The following is a 26,456-nucleotide window of genomic DNA, read 5'->3' as shown; positions in this document are numbered from 1 at the left end:
CGGAATAACCAACCCTATAAAACGTTATCACCAATGATTGGATAATCTGACAAGCTTGTACATCAGATACTCTTGACCACTAACATTATTTTTCTCACAATGTATCATCTTCTGCCATGACAATAAGCACTGATAAGGATTGAAAAAAATGAAACACAACTATCAGCAAAATACTTTTAAATACATAACTGATCTTCGAAAATTTCATTTCTTTATTTTCCGAATAGACTAGTATTACATAAACAGTACTAGTAGTTCAGTCAACAAAGACACATACACTTCCAAGAAATGGACTGTCTTAAAGACCATTAACAATGTCTTTGAGTGAGCACTTTACAAGAACAGCTCTACAAAAGTCATGTCCTCATTATATTTTCAGCTGTTTTGCCTTCAGGTAACTTGTGCTCGTCAAAAACTTAAGAAAGTCCCCAAGTCACGTGACCACTGCACGTGCTTCACCAAGTTCCTAGCTTAAGTCTGCCCACATAAACCTCATGGGAACTCAGATGACCTCAAAGTCCGGGGAGCTGGGTGCTGAGTCTCGAGTGTTGGAGGACATGGAGGTGACCGACTGGACAGAGGGGACCATGGGACTGGCCACTCCCCTCTCCCCCCACCCCCTGTCCCCGCTCCTCTCACGCCCCCTATCTGCCCGGTCATGCTTGTGTTTATGTTTATGTTTATGCTTGTTCTTCTTTTTCTTCTTCTTCAACCTGTGTCTGGTGGAGTCACCCGTCATATCACCCTGGAAAAAACTCAACAATATAAATGATTAGATTTAAATTCAGAATTAATCTCTAAAAAACTATTCCATACTTGTGCGTTTTGAGTCAAACAGTCAAACATTTTATATAAACAAATGTATTGCATCGCAGGAAGGTCTTTATATAATGATGTAACTATTAATTCTTTCTCTCACATACCTCCATTTGTTTGAATGTTCGTCTCACTAGACTGGTTTATGTTTTCTTGTAAGTTTTACAACATAGGGAAGACAGTCAACATCCCATTTTTTAAGAAATTAATTTAAAATAAATTGAAGTAAAAAAAGGCTGCAGTTCAGATGAAAATACAATATGATCATTAAGATTGATAGGCTCTGCTTGTTAAATCACATGTTTGAAATATATTGATACAGTACTACCTGTGTGTCTGTTGTGGGTTGAGAGGAGGGTGTAGGAGGCAGAACGTTGGCACTGCTGGACGCACTGCTGGGAAACAGACCATGGAACGATGTCGGCCCCGATGCTGGAGCCACTGGACATGAAATTGGGGAGAAAAAGTTAAACTTACACCACAATAGGTCTGGGCCTACTGGTAATCAAATTTAAATGAATGAAAATAGTGTACAAATCACATACACTGCATATTGACATCCAAGGAATGGTCAGAATGTTTATGGGTACCTGAACTTATGCTGAATACCTGCTGCGTAGCTGACTGTACGCAGATACCGTAGGCAGTTGCGTAATGAAATTTTGACAGGTCGAAGTCTTTGTTGCACCAAAACCCCCAAATTTGAAATAAAAACTGAAGGGGGGTAGAGGGTGAAGGGGTTAATATGCTGTCTGGCATCAATCTGCGTAATTCCAAATTGGCCCTAGCTACGCGCCTGAATACCATGACTTCATACAGACATAATAATATGTTTGCTGTGAGCACTGGAACTAAACATGGTATCACCTGCAAGCTATGATAGTTAATTAAAGCTACAATCATGGACACTTTCTAACATCCCACATGATGATAATACGACTTCAAATAACAGCAAAAAAAGGGAAAAAGAATGATGTCTTATCTTTGCCCCTTTCATCAAGAAGAGTATTATCAGCAGTTGTAGTTTGCAACTTTTGGTTTGTTGAAAAGGAAAGTAAAAATAGAATCAATCAGTTTGTATTTATGAATATCTGCATTGAGAATCATTGCATGGATCGGAACTGATCTGCCAGCATGTATGATGTGATATTTTAGGGAAAAAACAGGAATGATCCTGAAATATTTCACATGTAACTTATTTTATTTCATCTAAGCAAAATACATCTTGCAATTGAATGTCTTTTGGTGGCACCTAAAAGGTAGTACAATTTATATTCAAGAGAGATGGCAAGGATGGTTTAAGGACTTTGTAGGTTGATGCTATTAGTTTAAACTAATTTATTTTACAATTGTGAAACAAGTGATTACATGATATTAACAAGAGATGTTTTTAAACATTATGCCCCCCCTGAGCGCCATGTTGTCAGGATTATGGACAATTGAATGAAATATACATGGACCGAAATGACAGCTGATTTGTTGCTGTTTTAAGATTATGACCATTAAAGTGTGAGGATAAAGTGTGTTATGACCGTCATAACCTTTGACTCTATGAACTCAAAATCCAGAGTCATCAGCTGGTCACCAGAAACCTAAATGTCAAGTTTGAGGGCCATGGGTGCAGGCATTGTCAAGTTATCACAAGACAAGTTTTTTTCGTTCAAGGTCACTGTGACCTTGACCTTTGACCCAATGACCCCTTAAATCATAAGGGGTCATCTACAAGTCAGATGCAACTCCAAGTCAAGTTTGAAGGCCATGGGTTCAGGCATTGTTGAGTTATCACTCGGACAACCTTTTACCATTCAAGATCACTGTGACCTTGACCTTTGGCTCTATGAATCCTAAAATCAATAAGGGTGATCTACTGGTCAGGCTTAACATCCATGTCAAGTTTAATGATCATAGGTTCAGGCATTGTTGAGATATCAGTGGGGGAAGATTTGTTAACTTTTTTGCGTTAAAGGTTACTGTGACATTGACCTTGGCCTGATGACCCCCAAAGTGGATAGGGGTCATCTACTGGGCAGGCCCAACCTTCATGTCAAGTTTGATGACCATAGGTCCAAGAATTGTCGAGTTTGCTTTCAAGGTCACTGTGACCTTGACCTTTGACCCCTAAAATCAATAGGGGTCATCTACTGGTCAGGCCCAACCTCCATGTCAAGTTTGAGGGCCGTGGGTGCAGGCATTGTTGAGTTATCACTTGGACAACCTTTTATCATTCAAGGTCACTGTGACCTTGACCTTTGGCCCAATGACCCCTAAAATTAATACGGACAATCTTCTGGCCAGGCTCAACCTCCAAATCAAGTTTGAGGGCCATTGGTGCAACCATTGTCAAGTTATCACTCGGATAACCTTTTACCATTCCAGGACATTGTGACCTTGACCTTTGGCCCAATGACCCCTTAAATCAATAGGGACCATCTTCTGGCCAGGCCCAACCTCAAAGTCAAGTTTAAGGGCCATGGGTGCAGGCATTGTCGAGTTATCACTCGGACAACCTTTTACCATTCCAGGTCACTGTGACCTTGACCTTTGGCCAGATGACCCCCAAAAACCATAGGGGTCATCTCCTGGTCAGGCCAATTCTCCAAGCAAGTTTGAGGGCCATGGGTGCAGTCATTGTTGAGTTATCAATTTGACAACCTTTTACCATTCAAGGTCACTGTGACCTTGACCTTTGGCCCAATGACCCCCAAAAACAATTGGGGTCATCTACTGGTCGGGCCCAACCTCCAAGTCAAGTTTGAGAGCCATGGGTGCAGGCATTGTTGAGTTATCACTCCAACAACCTTTTACCATTCAAGGTCACTGTGACCTTGACCTTTGACCCATTGAGCCCAAAAAACAATAGGGGTCAGCTACTGGTCAGGCCCAACCTCCAAGTCAAGTTTGAGGGCCTTGGGTGCAGGCATTGTCACGTTATCACTCGGACAACCTTTTACCATTCAAGGTCACTGTAACCTTGACCTTTGGCCTGATGACCCCCAAAAACAATAGGGGTCATCTACTGGTCAGGCCCAACCTCCATGTCAAGTTTGAGGGCCATGGGTGCAGGCATTGTTGAGTTATCACTCGGACAAGCTTTAAAATTATTTTACCATTAAAGGTCACTGTGACCTTGACCTTTGACCCGATGACCCCCAAAATCAATAGGGGTCATCTACTGGTCAGACCCAACCTTCATGTGAAGTTTGATGACCATACGTTGAGTTATCACTCGGACAAGCTTTGGTCTACCGACGGACGGACGGACCGACCGACCGAACGACATGCCTGTGCAAAGCAATATACCCCTCTTCTTCGAAGGGGGGCATAATTAATCTCATTGTTATGTGTTATTAGAAAGTGTAGTCTTGTGTTGTGGGGGAAAATGGAGAACCAATAGGAAACCCTCTTGCCCTGCTTGGTGACCACAAACCAAACTCATAAGGTATTGATGTCTGAAGGGCCAGGCTATCTCACCTGTTGTGGGAGGTATCTCACCTGTGGTGGGAGGTATCTCACCTGTGTGGTGGACAGTATCTCACCTGTGGTGGGAGGTATCTCACCTGTGTGGTGGACGGTATCTCACCTGTGGTGGGAGGGCGTGACTGGGAGGAGTCCCCCTGAGAGGAGTTGGAGTCCTCACTGAGGCGACTCTGGCTGCAGCTGTCCAAACCCCCGGCCATGGCTAGGGGGAGCACAGGGGCTTCTGCCCTGCTGCCACGACCCTCTGGTGAGTCAACACCACCCTGTAGGAACAACAAAGGGAAATAATATACAATAAAGGTATCCTAGTTACAAATTCTATCTTCACAGTCATGCTTGAATTGGTTACATTCATAGTCAGTGTACAGTCAAATTCTTATGCTTGAATTTTTATCTCTGAAGTATCATATTATTATCGTATTAAAAATCCATAAATAGTTTAAAAAAAATTATAAACTTCAACTGCAATTAAAATTTCCAACAACCTGTAAGATATAATATTCCTTTAAACAGTTATTGTGATATGTTATTTTTTATTTGCCTTTACTAATAAATGTTTAAGTTGAATGTCCAACGTGCAAAAAATTTCATCTTACTTCTTCATAACCTTTTTCTTAAAAAAATAATATAAAAATCATTCTCCTTTCTTTAGGTTAGTAAAATTAGTGTATATAAAGTAAGCTGTGTATGATAAAGTATAAAGTATTTTCTCTGGCTATGTGCTCTAAAAAGTTAAAAAGCATAAAGCTGATATTAATGCATCATGCAGTCAGCAACTGAACATAGTTTAAGCTGTGAGTTACTTAAAGCTGCATAAGGAAAGTTAAGGGCGTAGAAATATGGCAAATTTAAAAGAACTTGGAAACCTCTTTAAAGAACTATTCTTTCTCCCAACGAAAGAAATATGCTAAAAAAATAATATAAAACATTAATTCCGTTCAACGTTGCAAAAATATTTTGAGATCATGAATTATACTACATAAAATGAAGGAGTCATTGAGATCATGAATTATACTACATAAAATGAAGGAGTCACTGAGATCATGAATTATACTACATAAAATGAAGGAGTCACTGAGATCATGAATTATACTACATAAAATGAAGGAGTCACTGAGATCATGAATTATACTACATAAAATGAAGGAGTCACTGAGATCATGAATTATACTACATAAAATGAAGGAGTCACTGAGATCATGAATTATACTACATAAAATGAACGAGTCACTGAGATCATGAATTATACTACATAAAATGAACGAGTCACTGAGATCATGAATTATACTACATAAAATGAAGGAGTCACTGAGATCATGAATTATACTACATAAAATGAAGGAGTCACTGAGATCATGAATTATACTACATAAAATGAAGGAGTCACTGAGATCATGAATTATACTACATAAAATAATATTTAACAATTTTTTATTTTTTTTATAACATACAAAGTATTTTTATTAACAAAATACAGAGGAAAATTTCAGGAACAACTTGATATCTCTTTTGGATTGGTTCTCTTAAAATCATACTCAAACAAGAGTGCTGCTGAGCCAACGCTCGTCTGCTGCTGTTCAGTTGAAAAAGGGACATTACTCAACATTTTTTTACAGACAGAATTATAGGCCTTGCTGTACATGTGTGTATTATATCTGGCAACATGTGTACCAAGTTTAATATGATTTTCTTGAACAGCTATAGAGTTATTGCCAGGTTTAAAATGTTTGCATGCCAACAATCACACCCAAGGCTATGACAATACCTCAACCCTTTTTTTGAAAAAATAACATATTATGTTTACAAATTTGACTCTTCTAACATTTGTCAAAATAGAACAGAAAACAAGAATGTTAGTAAACAGTGGATACCCATGAGAATCTAAGGAACTCTGGCAACAAAACCGGTGGCAACCGTTCTACCTTTGTTACCGGGGCAACAGATTTGCTCGTAGTGACATTGACGCCCTCCTCCACGCTGCTACAGCGGCCAAACTGTCCACAAACAAAGCACTGTACACAATATGTTACAATACAACAGTCACATGCAGATAATCACATCTAATACTGTACCAACCCACATGCTATTTTAATCCAGATACATATATTTAATATAGTTATATATATACTGGTCCATTAATATATAAACAATAATATGAACAAATAATTAAACTAATATTAGGACAAACAGTGTAATAAACACATGTATACATATGTTGCACATTTTAATAAAAATCAACAGAAACAGCTATCAAGCTATGCATTGAGCTTTAAGCTTCGAGGCCGTGCAACAAGCTCTGGGCAGGAGACAGGAACACATATGGCATATGCAGATGTAATCAGTCTTAGTTCAAAATTACAGTACTATCAATCGTTCATCAAATATTCTTTAACAACATAGTGGACTTTAAATATGAAGGTTTTTTTATAAAAAAATTTCATTTATGCCCAAATGAGTTTGGGCAACAATGTACCGGTAATTTAAAACTGAATGTAACAATTTTCTGATAAAATAATGGTTTGTTCACTTGATAAATGCCCAAGAAAGGTTTTTCATTCAACACAGGGACAGACAAACTAGGCACTTCCTGGTAGAGCAGTATGCTACATGTAGATAAGAACATACCCATAATTCAAAGAATATAAAATATGAATACATCGGAGCTTAGAAAGAAAATATAGAAAGACCTTAACCTCAAAAGAGAAAACATTTAAATATATCTGAAACATTATTAAATCCAACGATCCATTGTCTGTTCAACCCCCATTCTCATTCAATTCCAAGGAGGAAAGTTGCATCATGGGATAGCTGCAGAAGCTGGGACACCCTACTAATGAGATGAGATTTAAAAGTTCATGCATATGATATGGACACCCACAAGCCCATGCATATGGACATCCACAAGCCCATGCATATGGACACCCACAAGCCCATGCATGCAACATGAACATTCTACCATGCTGTATGACTCCACTATACAAATGTGATGTTTATGCCACAAGCAGGAATCCTATACAAACCTTATCCTATATTTGAGAAAGACCATTTGTATATAAAAGGCATAAGGTGAGAATAAAGAAATCAGAGATATATTGTACAGTGAACATTCTACTACATATTTGATAAAAAATGACATAAATGTATTACACCACACCATGTTTATTTCTAAGTGTAGATGTGGAAAAATGAAATCTATATTGTACATGAATATAAATTACGAAACAAGATATTAATTTTGTTTGGATATACATGTTAAATTGTTTATGGTATAAATAGAGAAAACTATGAATTGTAGCCAGCGTACCATGATCTTGAGTTTCTTGACAGGTGCTGGCCCATCACCATGGAGACTGCTGGAGCTCTCTTGTTTCATGAGCGAGGTGAACTTGGAGGGTGGGGCAAAGGGAGGGGATTCTGCCCGACGTTTTATCCCACCCGTTGGGGTATCCATGGAAATAATGGGGGAGGCAGCAGAGTCCAGCAATAAGGAGCTGTAAGGTATTTCATATGCTAGAACAATGTTATAAAATATGGCATTTTAGAATATAAGAGAATTTATATTCTGAACAATAAGACTAAGCTGAAGACTTTTTCCTCATAAAATATTACTAGACACTACGCTTTAGTTATTCAATTGTTCATGCCAGATTGTATCTAAGAAACATCTCAATCATAAAACATAAACTGTAATAACTTTACTATGACACCAGCATTAAGATTGATACCAGTATGTATTTTACTAGAACATATACAGAGATACAGAGCAGCACAAACAGATGTGTGTTCTCAACATCCTTATCTTTAGTGGTCCAAAACAGTTGACAAAACGACAAGGTAAACATTCACCTGGTTTGCAGTGATGTGGTGGCCCCGAGGCTGGGTATATCCTCGTCATCATCCTCAAACATGTCCGTCATCGTCTCCGAGACGATTGCAGGATTGATAGGCTTCTTCTCCTTCACATTTGAGAACACCATGAAACTCTGCAACACATGGCACCATGGTTGAGAATGCAACTCGCCATTCATCTGTTAAATCTTAATTTCATTCCAACTTGCTTTCATACACCTATTTCTCTGACTATACTTCATACACCTATTTCTCTGACTATACAAGTCATGAAGGTCAAAAAGTGGGAAAACAAATAGAATAGATGCATTGTAAATATGTTGCATTGACCTTGACCTCAAGCCAGAACACATCTAGAAATATTTCTCTTTTTTGCATACGGTATGGCTGAATGCCATTATTCTCACACTAAACATAATCAAATCAGATAGAAGCCATACTTACATCTGGCACATGAAGACAGGCAGGCCTGTATTTGCCAAACATGGCAAAGTAGAAGTCCACAACCCCACACCGGATCTTGCTGTCACTAGCCAGGCTACAACTGCAGGGTTCAGTATTTTGAAGTTAGTAAAGGATAATTAGTACTAATTATCTCATTCAGAAATGTGAAAATAATTTCCTTTTCCTATATCTATTACAGTAATGGCAAAGGAATTATTTTACAATAACTACGGTACTCTTTTGTTTATATAATTACATACTGTCATGATACGGTAAGTTATTCCGTAATATATGATAATTTTTAATATGATCCGTGCAAAAATGTTCTTAATTGCCTGTGTACAATAGGGTCTTATAAAATATAGTTGAAAAACATTCAGCGTTTTCCAGACCTAACCGGTTTAAGCAATATTTGTTCCATATAATAAAAATACATTTAAAGTTAACCCTCAAAATGTTTATGTCAACCTCTACTAAGGCCTCTGTTGACAGTTAACATTATATGCTATCACCCTCCATGTAATCTGGTATTTATATACTGTTTAACTTCATTTAACTTTGCTTAATCTTATTTACAGATACTAGGTAAATCTACAAAGAAAAAAACGTTACATCAGTTTATTGATACTACATCCCTATTTTGTTGGCCTACTTGATGAGTTTCCAGAGCCGGTTGACAAGGGCCTCTGTATTGAGCAGGCTGTCCTCCCCACGGTTGAAAGGCGGCTTGGCGCTCAACATCCGGATTGTCTCATAACTGAAAAAAAATATGGGATCTAAGTAAATTTTAATTTGGAAATTGGTGATATTTGAATGAACTTATTAAATGCTAAAGAGATATCTACCACACGGTCCATCATGTTATAAAACAATAAAAAGGAAACTTATACATTTATCATAAAATCCATGTTGAATGTACATATATGGCACATACATGGATCTAAAAGAATTGATTGGGAAAGAGCAAAAAGTTAGCTACCTGACAAATCTGTCCGGGTCCCGGTCCACCACCTCCAGCAACCAGTACAGCTCGGACACATTCACATCCGCTGGCGAGAAATAAGTCATGTACTTTGAAAAACTTGTCTGGCATTTATCAAGACATAAATTGGTCATGTGGATTTTTTTAACAAGAGGCAAATATGAAGTACTTGAAACTCATAGCTCAAAATTAAGCAGTGCGTTTATAGTTTACATATATTACACTTACGGTAAACTAATTTCATTTATTGAATAACAGGTAATTTTCAATTTCGTGTTTTCCAACTAATTATTGGAAGAATGTTAAAGTCATAGCACTTGACTAACTCTTGATAAAGTCCACAAGGCTCTCTATGGCGACCAGTCTGACATCCTGGTACACTCCATGCTGGGCGTAGCTCCGGAAGATCGATGGGTCACTCGGGAGGTGGCCAAACTTCTGCAGGATACGGATTGCACGCAGGCAGCTGCAATATGACTACTCAGTGAGTAAATGGTGCAGCATGCTTATGCAATAGCATGATTTTATAGAGATAAATTGGCAAAGCTAACAAAGAAATGTAAAATTGTTTTCTTCAAGATTTTTAAAGAAAAGAATGCATCTGTAATATAATAGTTTTACTGTGTTTGTTTTTCTTTTTTAAGAATGTTAACAATAATACAGAAGACATGATCACATACCCTGGTACATGTAGAATTCATGCCCTTATAATGGACAGTATTATTTTTTAAGAGGTGCTCTTTGGCAGTAATATCTTCAAGGACCATGCCTTACCTAACAGTGACCGTGTGTCCGTAACAAGGCAGCAGTTTCTCCAGGTTAAGACATCTTGTCACCTCCTCCAGAATGGCCTTGGTATCCGATGACAGGTCAGTATTCACACTTTGACTGACATGATATACATCCACATGTACATACGATCAGTTTAAAGGAACACATATTTAATAATGTGTATTCAGCTTAGATTTTTACTTACTACAGTCAATGTTAACGTAAGATATATAACTAAAATGTAATAAATATAATTTAGTAGGAACATTGTTTTGAAATACAATATTGAAAAGAGCTTTATGAAAATAAAGTTTGTAGATTCAGGAAAATACACATTCACAGTGTTTTTTTGCATATTAAAATGATTTCATTGAGTTTTGTGGAATACAAATAATGCAAATCCATAAACTTACCCAGTAAGTGTTACTGTGGTGACAGCTGGTGTAACTGTGGCAGCCAAGGCATCAACCAGCGCTGCCCGGTAGTAGTTGTCCGAGTACTGAAAGAGTTTTAAAGTATAACGCAAAATGTTCAAACCACCACAACACAACAGACCACACAATAATTCTATTTGCTTATTACTATTTTTAGATGCTGATTTACACAGCATATCAGACATAACAATAAGACAACAGGATCTAATGCTACTTCACAATGCTATTGCAAAGTTTTATTTGCTATTACCGTAATTCACCTAAGAGTTCGGACACTTTAAAATAATTATTTTTTTCGCTGTCCGAATACATAGAAAATTACCATTTTTACATTTTATTTACATGTTTGTTTAACCTGCCTTTTTCAGGGATGATAACAGAGCCAAGTTGCCAATCCTGAAAATGTCTGCGTGGGGTTCAGGGGGCCGCTCAAGGCCACCGATGGGTCCAGGGCAAAGCCCTGGTGGGGGGACAAGGGGGGCGAAGCCCCCCGAAGCTTTCCGTATTTCAGGGATTCTAATACCCTTTTTTGCCTTAGAATAGTGTTCAAGGAGTACATCTTTCGGTTTGGTAGATAAAATTATGTTCAACACGAGACATCCACAATCAGAACAATTATCAGGAATCTTAGCAGTGAAGTTTAACACAGTTGTCTTTAAACAAAGTTAAATTTACTCTTTTTTTACCTGAAGTCACAGGCATTAGACATGTACCTGACATTTTGGTTCAGTTGTCCACTTCCCATAAAACTCAACTGGCTATTATCAAATGCCTGTGTATGAACAGTCTACACTGTGGGATGTTTGATTTATAATAATGAACAACATATCAATTATCATGCTTGCAAATGTTTATTGTAAAAGTGTTATTTATTCAATTTTTATGTATCATAAGAGTATTTATTCCATTTTCTGCACATTTGATGAGAATTTAATGTTATTAATTATGATATATATTATTACAAGTAATATCCAAACGGGACTTAAATGCTTTGGCAGCGTAGCCGCTGTGGACATGGTGGACTTTGACGTATTCTGGTCCCCAAGCCAGATTTTTTCCCCTCATGGTGTTACATGAGTCCAGTAGCACACAAACTAGATTGTCCCACAGCAGTTCAAGTCTCTCAAACAGCCTTTCAAATTCTATGAAAATTGATTCAGAATCAGCCCTTATGATTTTTAAGGAGGCCAAATGTCTCAACACTATTTCTTTCCATATGCCAGAAAAATAGCTGCAACAGTTTTCTCATTGTTTGTGTTTGTTGACTTGTCTTAGTTGAAACAAAACCGAGATCCATTAACTCCTCCACATGTTCATCATTGAAATGGCTAGCCACTCCGTAAGTCATCTTGTATGATGCTGTACACCTTTGAATTTTAATTCGCTGAGAGCTTTTGTATCTTTGGCAAGTGTCTTAAATAAGACACACTACTGTGGTGCCAGGGAGCATGTTCAGCCATAAATCCAAGTATCATGACCTCTCGATTGAATTGTCAGTCATTGACAGGAACAACTGGATGCACTGGCTGAGGTGTCTATTCATCCCTGACTTTTGTAACCATACAGGTAAACATACCTGGAAATACAAATTACAACAATAGAATTTAAATCTCACTCAAACTGGGTCCTCAAGAAGTTTTGTTGAACTGTCTCAAATAGAAAATAAAATGACTGCCTCTGCGTAATATATATTACTACTACAAAATATTTATTCATTTTTTTTAAATTTGAACCAAACCAATTTTCATTTGAACCTCCCATTACGGTCAACAATGCTTCAAACATTATGAGAATAATAAAGAAACGGTTTACAGCGTAAACTTCAATCGGCCAAATAAAATTTGTAAAATAAAAACCGATTATTATGACACAATCCGAATCAGGATGTCCGAAATAATGCTACATGCGCAAAATTCATTCTCAGTTTGATCAATTTCTATTAAATTAAAAAGAAACGTTTCGGGAATTTCTCTTAAAAATAAATAGCAAATATACCCTTAAAATCGACGAATCGATGTTTTTAGAAGTTGGTGGTGGTCGTTTTTTTTTTCCAATTTTCCAATACCCGTTTATTCGTCTTCGTCGTCTGTCATATCCGGATACGACCATCCGGATACTGTCTTCTAGTCCCATCGGTAATTTCCGTAATCACCGGATGCTATCTTAACCAATCATATAGCTCGATTGCCAAGGCGTAATTAGGTTCGTTAATTTCCGGCTTTACACTTCCGGAAAACTTACCTTTCGTACCCATATTGTTCGAACTGAGCATTAATCGCTCCCTGTAGCCCTCCCCCCTATAAAAAAACTCAACAGATTTACATTAATCTCAAAATCGATCCGTGAGGCCTTAAATCCGGAATTCCGGATTAATCCGGAATTTTATCATCCCTGCTTTTTTCTTCATGTTTGCATTTTACCATTTATTAATTTATCCGTAGTAATCAATGGTCATAAACTTAATTATTACGCCTATAAGTGTAAATCCTTCATCAAGTTAATTAAAACACCATTTTATACATGCATTGAACTGAATAAACACATTCCATCGGCTTCAGATCAAAGAGTCACACTGTGTGACGTCACTTAACTTACAGTTATGCCCACGAGGATCTCGTGGAGAGCATGGACATTGCTATGCAGGATTAATGTATAACTGTACGACTATTGATTCTTACAGTCTATAAGTGAGGTACAAGTTTGAAAGTTTATTGGCAGATCGTTTTACAAACATGTCATGTCTATGTTTTCTTAATCCCTTGATTGCCCTTGTTGTTTCTTTAATCCTCCAATAAATATATCACACTTCCTTTTCAACAGGCAATAAATCGTTTAGGATGGGTAGTAACTAATTAACTTGTCACAGTGGTGTATATGGTTAGGTAATCTAGCCAGGCATTGTGAAGATAAAAATCAATAATCTTCGTCTGTAAAACTTGGTAACTGTGAAAGTTATGATTGATGTACTTTGGGTGTCCGAAAATTAGGTACGCAAAATAAATTATTTTGGAAAATAATTATGGGTGTCCGAATATTTAGTGTCCAAACTCTTAGGTGAATTACGGTACATGTACTTTTTTATTTAACATTTGCATTCTTGATGTGATACCTTGTTTTTGGAGTTGTCATTGTACTTAAAGAGGTCTAGCAGGAAGCGTACGACCTCGGGTGGACAAATGTTGTGCAGGTTCCGCAGCTGGGCCATTGCCTGGGGGATCGCCTGTACAGAAATATAGGGCATGGTAAAGGGACAACTAAGCCATTTTATATTGTCTGAGCTACATGTACATGTTACTGTTTATAATCAAAACAACATGTACCTATTATGTTTCCAGTTGTAGTGAAATGCTTTATTAAGTATTCTTAAGGTGTCAGATAAAAAGTCAATACTCAAAAATTGTCTGGTTGTCTGGTATGCACAGTAGTTAGCATACCCACTGTTCAATTAGGAGACCCGGGTTTGATTCCTGGCCTAGGCGCATGTAAGTTTGGTTTCTGGTTACCAAGACAGACAATTGGATTTCCTTCAGGTAGTCCTGTTTCCCCAACAACACAAGACCACACTCTCGCGTAAAATCATGCTTACAAGAGTGATTTATATAATGTGGTTATAACTTGTTTCACAATCATTGTACAATAAATATGTTTAAACTAAAACACATAAAAATATAACTTGATAGGCCAGCCTTAAACTTTTTCCCTTCCCCATCACTAATATATCCCTTTCTGCAAAGCCAGCTACCTTAATGAGAAAGTAATGTTGGAGGTTGGTGAAGTTGTTTTGCCTGACAATGGAGGGACAAGAGTGGGAGCCAAACAGTTTCCTGAAGATGGTCAGCATGGCTGGCGGGCCCGCCCACGTTGATACCATCATGTTTGCAATCTAAAAGGGAAGGGACTGTAGTACACATGAAAATGTTTAGTTGACACACATAGAATACGTCTATGGACTGAACAAGAAAACCATGATTGTTTTGCATTGATTTCATGTAAGCTTTTAAAATGTTACTTTCAGAACCTTCAGGCTTCATCTGTGGTTCAAAGGTTTATGAAACATTTAGCCAAATATACCGGTACTGGTTATTGACCTAATAAGATACCTATGGTTAAGTACTCACATTTTGAAGTTTTAATGTAACTAAAATATGGCATATTACCATCATATTTAAATGAAACAAAGACACAATGCATACCTTGGCTAAACACATGGCAGCCTCTATGCGGACCTTGTAGTAGCTCTGTTCACACTCCAGCACATCTGTGAGGGCTTTACGAGTGGCCGCAGAGGGAAAGGCCTTCAATGCCTGGATTGCCTGGAGGGAGCAAAACACGGTCAAAACTGAATATACAACAAACATCGGCAAATATATTATACCATGTAAGTATCCAAGCACTCAACAGTAATAGTTAACTCATGAAGCTTTAAGGATTCAAGCTTTATGAAAAATCAGTCTTGGTCCAATCAGTTTATATCAGGTTATCATTGAGATCATCCATGCAGATATCACATGCATAATATCTGTACTGTACACTGTACTTTAAATTATTATCCTGTAGTGTTCAAATAACATGACACACCGACCTCACACTGTGCGACTACGTCCCTCTCGTAGCGGAGCTGGTACTGCGACATGTAGTCAGGCTGCTCCCATGTGATACTGCGTAGCAGGTTCAGGTCCTTGTCCATACGCAGCCACAACACCGGGGAGTCAGCACTAGAAACAGAAGTCACAATATCTCAGAATATGTTAATGGCATGTACATGGTACTAGATAAAAAATAATCCAAAGGTAACCATTCCAAAGTCACTTGTGTCTTTATACATGCAATATTACTTTAAACTTGAGATTAAGTTCACTTTAAGTAGTTTAATGGTAGGGGATGCTTTAGTTATATAAAAAGAAAGTCAACATGTTTTATTTTTTCTATAAATTTGACATTTGTTTATAATTCAAAGCTGTAATAAATATATCAGCATCAAAGAACACATTTATTTAACTCAGTCCTTATTACAAGCAAGCACAGGTGTGCTGCAGTCATTATTAGAAACAAGAAATAGTGTGTTGTAGTCCTTATAACAAACAAGCACTGATGTGCTGCAGTCCTTACAACAAGCAGGCACTGATGTGCTGCAGTCCTTACTACAAGCAGGCACTGATGTGCTGCAGTCCTTACAACAAGCAGGCACTGATGTGCTGCAGTCCTTACAACAAGCAGGCACTGATGTGCTGCAGTCCTTACAACAAGCAGGCACTGATGTGCTGCAGGGTTACTTACTCCATAGCACTGAGATCCATGTCCACCTCCTCGCCTGTCAATAGGGGGATCTTCTTTTTCTTGTTTCTGAATGGCACATATAAAATAACTCAAGTTTAATGGCACGCAAACAATTCAAGTATGAGAAAAATAAATAAAATCAACAGCAAATCTGAGTCAAAAATTGCAAAATGTCATATTGATCAATTGGACTTTTTAAAATAAAATAAATATTCATATGTGTTAATTGTCTATATGTTTGTCAAACCAGGTATTACTGCGATTTATTTTAAGTAAGTCTCTGTATTGGAAGCACAACACAGTCCCCTACCTTCTGCTTTTAGAGTGACATGTGATTTCAAATTTGGTCTTGTTCTCCTCAATGTTGAAGGTGTGGTTAAACGAGCCATCCAGCTCCTGAATGGTCACCTCCAGGGGACCCTTGGATAAAGTTTGATAAATCTTGTTAAAAAAAATATCAAAGACAAATTCACTTCATTATGTTGTCTACAAAAGCTTTCAGGTATTCTCAAGAGTCAGAATTTGAATCCTTATAAAATAGTTAAGTTGGATGTTTCTGTATTTGAGAATGTACTAATTCCTCATCAGGCTGAATATCAGTACTCACCACATATCTTAAGGAGCCCTTGGCCGTGTAGTCCTGTCTGATCTCAATCTCCACAACATTACGCTTCCTGTTGAACACAAAGTTGCCCACAAACCGCGCACAGCCACTCTGACAGCTGGATGGTGGTTAAGGACGTAATTATATGGAAACACTTCTTCTTACTTTACTCTCACTCCATCAAGACAATACATCTTAATTTTTGGTAAAGAACATGTGTCAAAAGAAAACAATCAGAAACTAAGCTGTTACCTAGGCTTCTATAAGTAGACTGTTACCTAGGCTTCTATTTATATAAGTAGACTGTTACCTAGGCTTCTATAAGTAGACTGTTACCTAGGCTTCTATTTATATAAGTAGACTGTTACCTAGGCTTCTATTTATATAAGTAGACTGTTACCTAGGCTTCTATAAGTAGACTGTTACCTAGGCTTCTATAAGTAGACTGTTACCTAGGCTTCTATAAATAGACTGTTACCTAGGCTTCTATAAATAGACTGTTACATAGGCTTCTATAAATAGACTGTTACATAGGCTTCTATAAATAGACTGTTACATAGGCTTCTATAAATAGACTGTTACATAGGCTTCTATAAATAGACTGTTACATAGGCTTCTATAAATAGACTGTTACATAGGCTTGGAAAGGATACACCCACTGGTCAATAAAGGGTTGGATATCCTTCCCGGTTACTGTGAATATCACCTTCAGAAACTGTCAATACAAACAGATTGTTCATTAAACAGCGTAAAGGAAGTTATTAAAAGATGGGGCTGCATAAGTGGTGGATTCTGGGGATTGCCCCTCTCACTGAGAACAATTTTCTACTAAAAACTCTAATTCCATTATCATTAAGCATCAATTGTGGCACCAGCTCCTATGTTTATGATGTAATCTCATGCATGATACTACTTAATAGTACTTTAAGGCTCAACTTCACAAGATCATTACATACTGAGTTTGTTGAGAGGAGCATGTTGTTCCAGGCAGTGGCCATAAACTTCTGCTGGGATGCTGTGAACGCCAGAGCCTGCAGCTTGTTAAACACCTGAAGGCATATAAACATATAGATAAAAGCATTATATACATGTACATGTGCACTGGTATACATGTTGTCCAAGGTGGTGGCCATGAACTTATACATGGCATACATGAAATATATACATGTAAAATGGCATACATGAAATGAAATTCAGTTATCCTCACAGAACCTGTGGAACTTTTGTTTGTTTTACAGTAGATTTAACTGATCATGTCTCAACTACAAGACAAAATTTCAATGCTGTTTAGTCTGACCTGGAGCAGGAGTGTGGCTCCGATCCTTGCCTCTAGCATGCGGACAATAAGGAGGGCCTTCTTATGGTACATTTCCATGTATGTCGGCGAGATTGTCTGGGGCTGCATGCACGAGAAATATGTGGCCGGCTTGGAGTAGGATGGGTCCAGCACTATTCCCCCAGACAAGGCCTCATACTGCTCCACCTCACGAAGACACTGTAGACAAATACGAAACAGTACAATAGTACACAGAGTGCAGGGTGAAAGATGCATCCTGTAAAATACCTCTGAACAGAGCCTCATATGGTTCTACTTCATGTGACCACTGCTGTAAGAGTATCAGATGAATTTTATTTACATTAACTAGTCCAACATATTGAAGTTCACACACAACAATCTTTTATTCCTATACTTGAGAAAACCCAAAACAATAAAGTCAGAAAATCCACAAGAATCCTTATACCTGTGCAATGTCATTATACATTATACCTGTGCAATGCCATTTTACCTGTGCAATGCCATTATGGTTTATACCTGTGCAATGCCGTGTTTGTACTCATTGTTGCCAAATGTTTTCTTCACAAACAGCTCCCCAAGGAAGGCTGATATTCCCTTTGGTAGCCAGGCGTCACACCAGGTCTGCATAACAATGAAGCAGCCAAAGAACTGCTGGGCGATGGCACTGGCCATGTATTTGCGAGTAATGATGGTCTGGTCAATAATACGACTGGAGTGCAGCAGATTTGTGCTGGAATTAAATGAATTTTATTATCAATAGTTAAATCTTAATTAATGAAAAAAATGTTAACCATAAGTTAATAAACTTATAATAAACTTAAACTCCACTGGCTAACTTAAGGAAAAAGAAAAGGATTTTTTGTAAGCTACAATTGGTTTGACAGACCTATTCATAACAAACCTACCTGAATATGGTCATCGTGGCGAAGGACTGAGCGTCCTCATATGCCTCATCCACAAACACCTGCTTGTAGCATGAGTATGGGTAGCGACTTGACATCAGCTCCTCAAAAAACTCAAAACTCTGAAATAACAACATAGAAAATAGCATGAAACAGGATTATTTGGACAAAGAAATATATAACAGAATGGTTCTACTGACACTTTTTTCACAGCTGCTGGTACTCATTTCTGTGACAAGGGACAACATTGTTTCACCTGAACTTTTTGTGAGTAATTCTTTTTATGTGTCTATATCAGAGACACGGGTGTTATAATGAAGACTCTGTTACATACCTCATGCAGGTAGCTGGTTGTATGTTTGAGGATGCTCTTCAGATGGGGCAGGCAGAAGTGGGTCACCTCGTGCATGTTTGGGTCCACCAGCATCTCAAATGGGCTGAAATAAAGCAAGTGATGTTATCATCTTACTGGTCAAGTATTTTTGTTATTAGCAATCAAACATATATAATACGGATGAAATAATAAAATCAAAGTTCTCAACTGTTAATGAGTATGAAACCTTTGTATCTCAATATACAGGAATAGACCCCACATAATTATATTTGTTAAAATCCAGCAGACATTGCCATGCACTTACCCAATGGCCACAGCTATGTTAGGGGCAGATGTTGGAGTGCTCAGGTAGTAGTGATATGTTTTCTGCCTCCTGTCAGACGTATAGACCATCTCTAGCAGGTCCCCGCATGACACTGCAGTCATGGACAGGTCACACGTGAACTCGAGCTTCCATGTGCATGGCTCCGCGTAACAGTCAATGCACGGGAACCATAACCTGTTTATGAATGATTTCATGAATCAAAGAGATAAAAAAAATCAGCCCAATTCCCCTACTGTAAAGTATATATTTTCCCCTATAGTGCATAAGCATACCCTGCTACAGGTTTGTTATAAATGTATATAAAAATAAACAAGAGCTGTCACAGTAGGTGACGAATGCCCCCGAATGTGACATTGACCTACGAACAAGGTCAGTACATGAAAAGTTGATCTTGCGTTTACGTGTCAAATACATATGGCAAGTTATTTTAAATTGCCTCTGAACATTAAAAAAATACCACCCATACTTGACAACCTACACTGTTATGTCCTTATATTCAGAATTCCCTTGTGAATAAACACTTAGTGTATCTTTCACCTAAGAGGTAGGGACATGGGTCTTGCACACGACACGTCGTCTTCGTATGTGGAACACATGTAGCAAGTGATTTTAAAATCTGTCCATACAAGGGAAAGTAACAGCCCTGACACGACAACCTCAACTCTATGTCGTTATATGCAGCACTCCATTGTGAATAAACACTAAGTGTGACCTTGACCTTTGAGGTAGGGACACGGGTCTTGCACGCTACACGTCGTCTTGGTATGTGGAACACATGTGTCAAGTTATTTTAAAATCTGTCCATACAAGGGAAAGTTACAGCCTGGACACGACAACCTATACTCTATGTCCTTATATGCAGCACTCCATTGTGAATAAACACTATGTGTGACCTTGACCTTTGAGGCAGGGACACGGGTCTTGCACGCTACATGTTGTCTTGGTATGTGGAACACATATGGCAAGTTATTTTAAAATCTGTCCATACAAAAGAAACTTACAGCCCGGACACCACAACCTATACTCTATGCCGTTATATGCAGCACTCCATTGTGAATAAACACTAAGTGTGACCTTGACCTTTGAGGTAGGGACACGGGTCTTGCACGCGACACGTCGTCTTGGTATGTGGAACACATGTGGCAAGTTATTTTAAAATCTGTCTATGAAAGGGAAAGTTACAGCCCGGACACGACAACCTATCCTCTATGCAGTGCTCCAGCTGGGCCTAAATAGCAGGGTGGGGCACCCCGCTGCCCTTTTCCAGCACCCTGCTGCCCTTTACTACACTCTGATGTGCCCTTTTGTTTGACAGAGTCAATTTTCAGAAATAAGTATGAAAATAATAAATATAAATAGTTTTGACACTAAATTAAAGAAAACAGCTAAGGTATTCATAACTAACTATTAGAATTGAAAGTAATTACAACAAATACACAATAAGAATTCAACATTGGCCCTTGCAAGTGCCTGATCAAGGCTCAATGAAAGTGCCCTTTTTAACCTCGCACCCTGCCCTTTTCAAATCCTGGCTGGAGCACTGCTCTATGTCCTTATATGCAGCACTCCATTGTAAATAAACACTAAGGGTGACCTTTACCTTTGAGGTAGGGACACGGGTCTTGCACGTGACACGTCGTCTTGGTATGTGAAACACATGTGGCAAGTTAATTTAAAATCTGTCCATACACGGGAAAGTTACAGCCTGGACACAACAACCTATACTCTATGTTCTTATATGCAGCACTCCATTGTAAAGGAACACTAATTTTGAGGTAGGGACACGGGTCTTGCACGCGACACGTTGTTTTGTTATGTGGAACACATGTGTCAAGTTATTTTAAAATCTGTCCATACAAGAGAAAGTTACAGCCCGGATATGACAACCTATACTCTATATCCTTATATGCAGCACTCCATTGTGAATAAACACTAAGTGTGACCTTGACCTTTGAGGTAGGGACACAGGTCTTGCACGCGACACGTCGTCTTGGTATGTGGAACACATGTGGCAAGTTATTTTAAAATCTGTCCATACAAGGGAAAGTTACAGCCCGGACACGACAACCTATACTCTATGTCCTTATATGCAGCACTCCATTGTGAATAAACACTAAGTGTGACCTTGACCTTTGAAGTAGGGACACGGGTCTTGCACGTGACACGTCGTCTTGGTGTGTGGAACACATGTGGCAAGTTATTTTAAAATCTGTCCATACAAGAAAAAGTTACAGCCCGGACACGACAACCTATACTTGATGTCCTTATATGCAGCACTCCATTGTGAATAAACACTAAGTGTGACACTGACCTTTGAGGTAGGGACACGGGTCTTGCACGCGACACGTCGTCTTCGTATGTGAAACACATGTGGCAAGTTATTTTAACATCTGTCCATACAAGGGAAAGTTACAGCCCGGACACGTCAACCTATACTCTATGTCCTTATATGCAGCAATTCATTGTGAATAAACACTAAGTGTGACCTTGACTTTTGCGGTAGGGACACAAGTCTGTCACGCCACACGTCATCTTGGTATGTGGAACACATGTGGCAAGTTATTTTAAAATCTGTCCATACAAGGGAAAGTTATAGAGCCGGACGGACGGTCGGACGGACGGTGCGATTTTAATATGCCAACCTTCGGGGGCATAAAAATAAAATATCCTCATTATTTTTAGTAGTCTGGTGTTTCAAAGATATAAAAAATGTGTACCTTGCTGAGTTTTCCACCCTGTATGAGAACATGTGGGCCCCCCTCTCAGCCATCGAGCCTTCATTCCCGGGAACCACAAAGTGAAGTCCCCCTTCTGGTTGCTCCAGGGAAAACTCAATATTGATACGTAGGGGCTGCAAGTCTGGAAAACAATCAATTATACCAGGACAGTTCTCAGTAAGTTTGTAATCAAAACTGTAGAAACTACTTTCTTACAATCAAACTTCATAATCTTTGATTATTAAAAATTTCTTAATTCTTAAGACCATCCTAATTAATTTGTTAATATGTAAAAAAAAAGTATGAATCTTTCTTTTAAATCATTTCACCATGTTCACGTTCTCAAGTTCATGAAAGAAGCTCTCACCTGCAATCGTCGGTATGGCCTCCGGCGGCAGTTTGATAAACACCTCGCCATTCCCAAAGTCTGGGTTCACTGAGTTCAAACCAGACAGGTACTCCTTCTCAAAGTTGTCTAAACTTCGTCTGAAAATCATACTAAATGTTAAGACAATTCATATGTTTATACCAACCTCTTACTATTTTCAAAGTACATGAAATGTTGTTGTGTTTTGATACTGATCAGTGAGTACTAACTATCCAACTGTTTCAAAGTACTTAGTACTTACAAGAGTAGTTACTTGGGAAAAAGACTAGAGAAGTACAAACTCATCTGGAACATGTAAGCTGAATAAAACATACTACAGAGCAACTAAACATGTATGGTATCTCACGTTCTGGTTTGTTCCTCCTTCTGCACAGCCTCCAGGGTTGGGTCGCTGTACCAGAACTTGCATTCCCAGCTTCCGTTCACCAAGATACGGTATATACCTGCACATCTGTTAAGATCAACTATAGCAAAACTATGTATGCATTTTCAATGTAAACTTATCTCCGCCACAAAAAAGCTGTCAAAGTTACTAACACACTGTGCACTAAATTTGAGTTGAAAAACATTAAACTGTATTTAGGATGCAGTTCATCAAGTAAGTCATCATTAGAAAGTTCAATGTACTTTGTTTTTGTTAAAAATGAATTGAAAAAAACAATGCGAAATACTTGGGTGTTAATGTAAGAGATGATACGAAGGATACGACTTTGTTTGCTGTTTATCTTTATTTCCCTTAAGTCAGCTCGCAAGGGATAGATGGTCAATTCAACATATCCCTGAAAAAATAAAAAAAAGATTCATTAATTCAAAAAACATTTCTGAATTAGTAAATAAATGTTAATACCAGTGGTTTGACTATATGTCAGTGATGTACATATATCAAGGAAATTAAATATGTTTTTAATTTACTGTTTTCTTGGAACAAGCCATTTTTTGCGAACATCCATGGAAACCAGCTATATAAGACTGCTGACAAAAAATTAGATCGCTGATTTTTATATTTAAGTTCAAAAATTGATGTTTTATGCATTTTTCTTAAACGGTTTAAGCCATAAACTTGAATTTTCGAACGGAAATATGAAAATCTATGATCTGATTTTTTGTCAGCAATCTTATATCATTAGTTTAAGATATTTACGCAAAAATTTGCTCTTTCCAAAACAAAAAATAAAAAAAGTTGAAAAAATGGTATATCTTTGAGAGGGCAGCTTTAAAAATGTATATGAATGTACAGATATTTGCATTTACTCACTATGAGGGACTGTTTGTTGAAATTGATTGCTTTAATGCAAAGAACTTGGTGCGCTGAAAAACAATAAAAGAGGTTAAAACAATGACTGAATCATGGAAGCCATTTTCATTGGGATGTTTTAACGTATTCAAGAAGACAAAAAGTATCTTCCATGGCTGAGAGTGTAACATAGGTTCATTCCAACCCGAGCGTAGAGTGTTTTGCGGAAACGAGGTTTACTGAGTTTCCGCAAAACACCCACCGCAAGGGCCGAGATGAACCTATCTTACACGAGCGGCTATGGTAGATGTTTTTTCTACAACCACAGTTAAACAAAATTAAGAAAAAAATGTATTTTTTTGCTGGATCTCTTTTGTGCTTAGTGAAAATAATTGCGTATGGATGGGCGATAATTTGTGGTTGTCATGGATATGCGCGCAGTGATTCAGATTATTCAAATCGGTTTTTAAATAGTTCTGAGGAGAGTGAAGCATTATTTCTTGAAAGGTGCTAAAAACTGTATATTGGTGACATTTTAAGTGAGAAATAATTAATTAGCGTTCAACATGGGAGGTAATTACTATGTGGTGACCATTAAAAAGGAGTTCCATATGGGTATTTTATCTTCGTCCGTGGGCAAGATAAGAATTTCTAGCATGGTTAAATTATTGGATCTACTTATCTGAGGTGGGAGACTATTATCTCTTCAATTGCTATTATATCATTATAAAGTCTATAAAATAGCAAATTTTGTTCAAGTGTCTGCCACTTTTTTTATTTATTACACAGAAGGTCATCGCAGCGACAGGACATATACAAACGGAGGCAATTTGTACAGTCCTACATTAACAATTTTTAACATAAGTGCATTTTATGTGAATGGTAAAACACAATAAAAAAAGTCCAACTCCTCCAGCTGTTTTCTTTGATTTCAAAGAAGACCTTTCTGTACCAGGCCTTTCTGGACATGGCTTTTTTGAACCGACACCATGCTGTACAGTCACAAACTTTGTGAATACTCTCCAAAAGTTCATTTAGTTGCAGACAATGCGAATGTCCGTCGGACAGTCGGACATGTCCGGTATATATCCATGTTGACCGACGAAACTTTTGTTTTGGTCGGTCACAATGTCCGGTGAAAAATTAAAGTCAGCACCGTTTAATTTTCGGAAAATTTACTTTCAGTTTCTAAATAAATGTTCAGAGTTATTTTTAACTATTATATCATGATTATTCAGCGTGTTAATCCGTGTATCACTATTTCGACATGTTTTCGTAAAAGCCGATAAAACGCGTAAGGTTCGATTTCAGCTCGTACTCTACTGTTATACTTTTATTTATTTATTTTCGGCGAAGTGGTTCCCGGCAATCGTGTTAATTTAAATATGATAATTAATATACCGAGCTGACTTTTTTTCCGAGAACTCTACTTTCGTTTTTGCATAAATGTTGTGCCTGAGTTAGTACAATTCGTTACATTTTATAACCGTACTGTATCTTTAATTTAGAGATGAATTAAAAGAGTAAGATCTAGCTGTTCCATAGGTAGTCATTCTAAAATGCCGTCCAGGCTCTTTTTTTAATGATGGTTAGCCTGGATGGCATTTTAGAATGACTATTCCATGGGTAGACGAACCAGATATGAGTTTTTTTTGGGAGGCAAGGGAAGAAAAAAATTATGACATAAGATCCGAAAATTGATTTTTTTTTACATGATGTTTGGGTTTTTTCGTAATTAATTATAGTTCTGTAGGACAAATCTAACCAAAAAGATCTAAACCTGTTAGAATGGGGAATTACAAATCTTATTTAAAAAAGAGGCTTAAAATCAAGGTTTAGGCTGATGTAACTGAATACTGTTTGTAACATTGCGACAGGTAAAAATTTGGTGCGACAGGTAAACTTTCAGTGTTTACCTGTCACAATGTCCTGTGAAGAAGAAAAAGTTTTCGCGTTGTCTGTAGTTGGCATGACTTAAATGTCATTAGACTTGCTCCGGTTATCATTTACTGGTTACACATCCATACAAAACCATCCATTTTTTGTTTACATTGAAGGCATGGCCATTTCGCAGTCAATGTAAGGTAAGGCATAAAATTTGGTAGGATTAAATAATGCATGTGTTGTAACAAGTTTGACAGTGAAGTAAACGTGACAATATCAACGAAGAGGTCACAATCATTTTATTTGTTTGTGTTGTGTCCAAAGTTTAGTAAGGTTTGTGATAGTGTATGAATATGATTATGTTTTCAATTTAAGAACGACAGACTTAACGGTGGACAGTCATGTCAGGTCAATATGAAAATTATTATTCATTCGTCTAAAATATCATGTTATGTGCACCAATTCATGCCTAAAAAGTAAAGTCCACATTTTCTCATTTTTATAAGCCGCGAATATATGTGATTTTCTTTTTGAAAACTTGTCAAACTATCATTATACCTAATTTATACGACCGCCGAGGTTCGATCAACTCTTCTTGTTTCATCATCTTGTTTAACTTCACATTTCAACAATGGGAAAGTAACAGAAAACATTGAGACATCTTATTGTTTACGTATTTGAATACAATTTTGGCCAGCTCCGCATATTGAAGACGCACGAA

At 37.7% G+C, this 26,456-nt stretch overlaps 1 protein-coding gene across 4 annotated transcripts; it reads right to left on the bottom strand.

Annotated features, from left to right (window-relative positions):
- Positions 1-198: 198 nt before the first annotated feature.
- Positions 199-26,441, bottom strand: LOC128214109 (transcription initiation factor TFIID subunit 2-like). 4 transcript variants are annotated; one of them, XM_052920374.1, is made up of 32 exons: positions 26,294-26,441; positions 23,873-23,925; positions 23,324-23,396; positions 22,964-23,060; positions 22,597-22,715; positions 22,230-22,371; positions 19,492-19,686; positions 19,188-19,290; positions 18,857-18,975; positions 18,468-18,681; positions 17,952-18,149; positions 17,611-17,703; positions 17,308-17,369; positions 16,658-16,772; positions 16,361-16,470; positions 16,051-16,116; positions 15,356-15,488; positions 14,967-15,086; positions 14,516-14,656; positions 13,883-13,993; positions 10,753-10,838; positions 10,343-10,456; positions 9,895-10,034; positions 9,566-9,635; positions 9,239-9,343; positions 8,587-8,686; positions 8,140-8,276; positions 7,598-7,784; positions 6,165-6,287; positions 4,397-4,556; positions 1,142-1,257; positions 199-745 (listed from the first exon to the last, which is right to left on the bottom strand). In XM_052920374.1, the coding sequence occupies exons 1-32, from the start codon at positions 26,340-26,342 to the stop codon at positions 503-505; spliced, it is 3,894 nt and encodes a 1,297-aa protein (XP_052776334.1). In that variant the 5' UTR covers positions 26,343-26,441; the 3' UTR covers positions 199-502. The 4 variants fall into 4 exon arrangements, with proteins under 4 accessions (XP_052776334.1, XP_052776335.1, XP_052776336.1 ...); XM_052920375.1 differs by having other exon boundaries at positions 1,145-1,257; XM_052920376.1 differs by having other exon boundaries at positions 6,216-6,287.
- Positions 26,442-26,456: the final 15 nt, after the last annotated feature.

The sequence above is a fragment of the Mya arenaria genome, chromosome 13, assembly GCF_026914265.1.
Source record: "Mya arenaria isolate MELC-2E11 chromosome 13, ASM2691426v1".
Classification (NCBI taxonomy): domain Eukaryota; kingdom Metazoa; phylum Mollusca; class Bivalvia; order Myida; family Myidae; genus Mya; species Mya arenaria.
The sequence above is the reverse complement of the archived record's forward strand: the minus strand, read 5'-3'. Positions and strand labels throughout refer to the sequence as shown.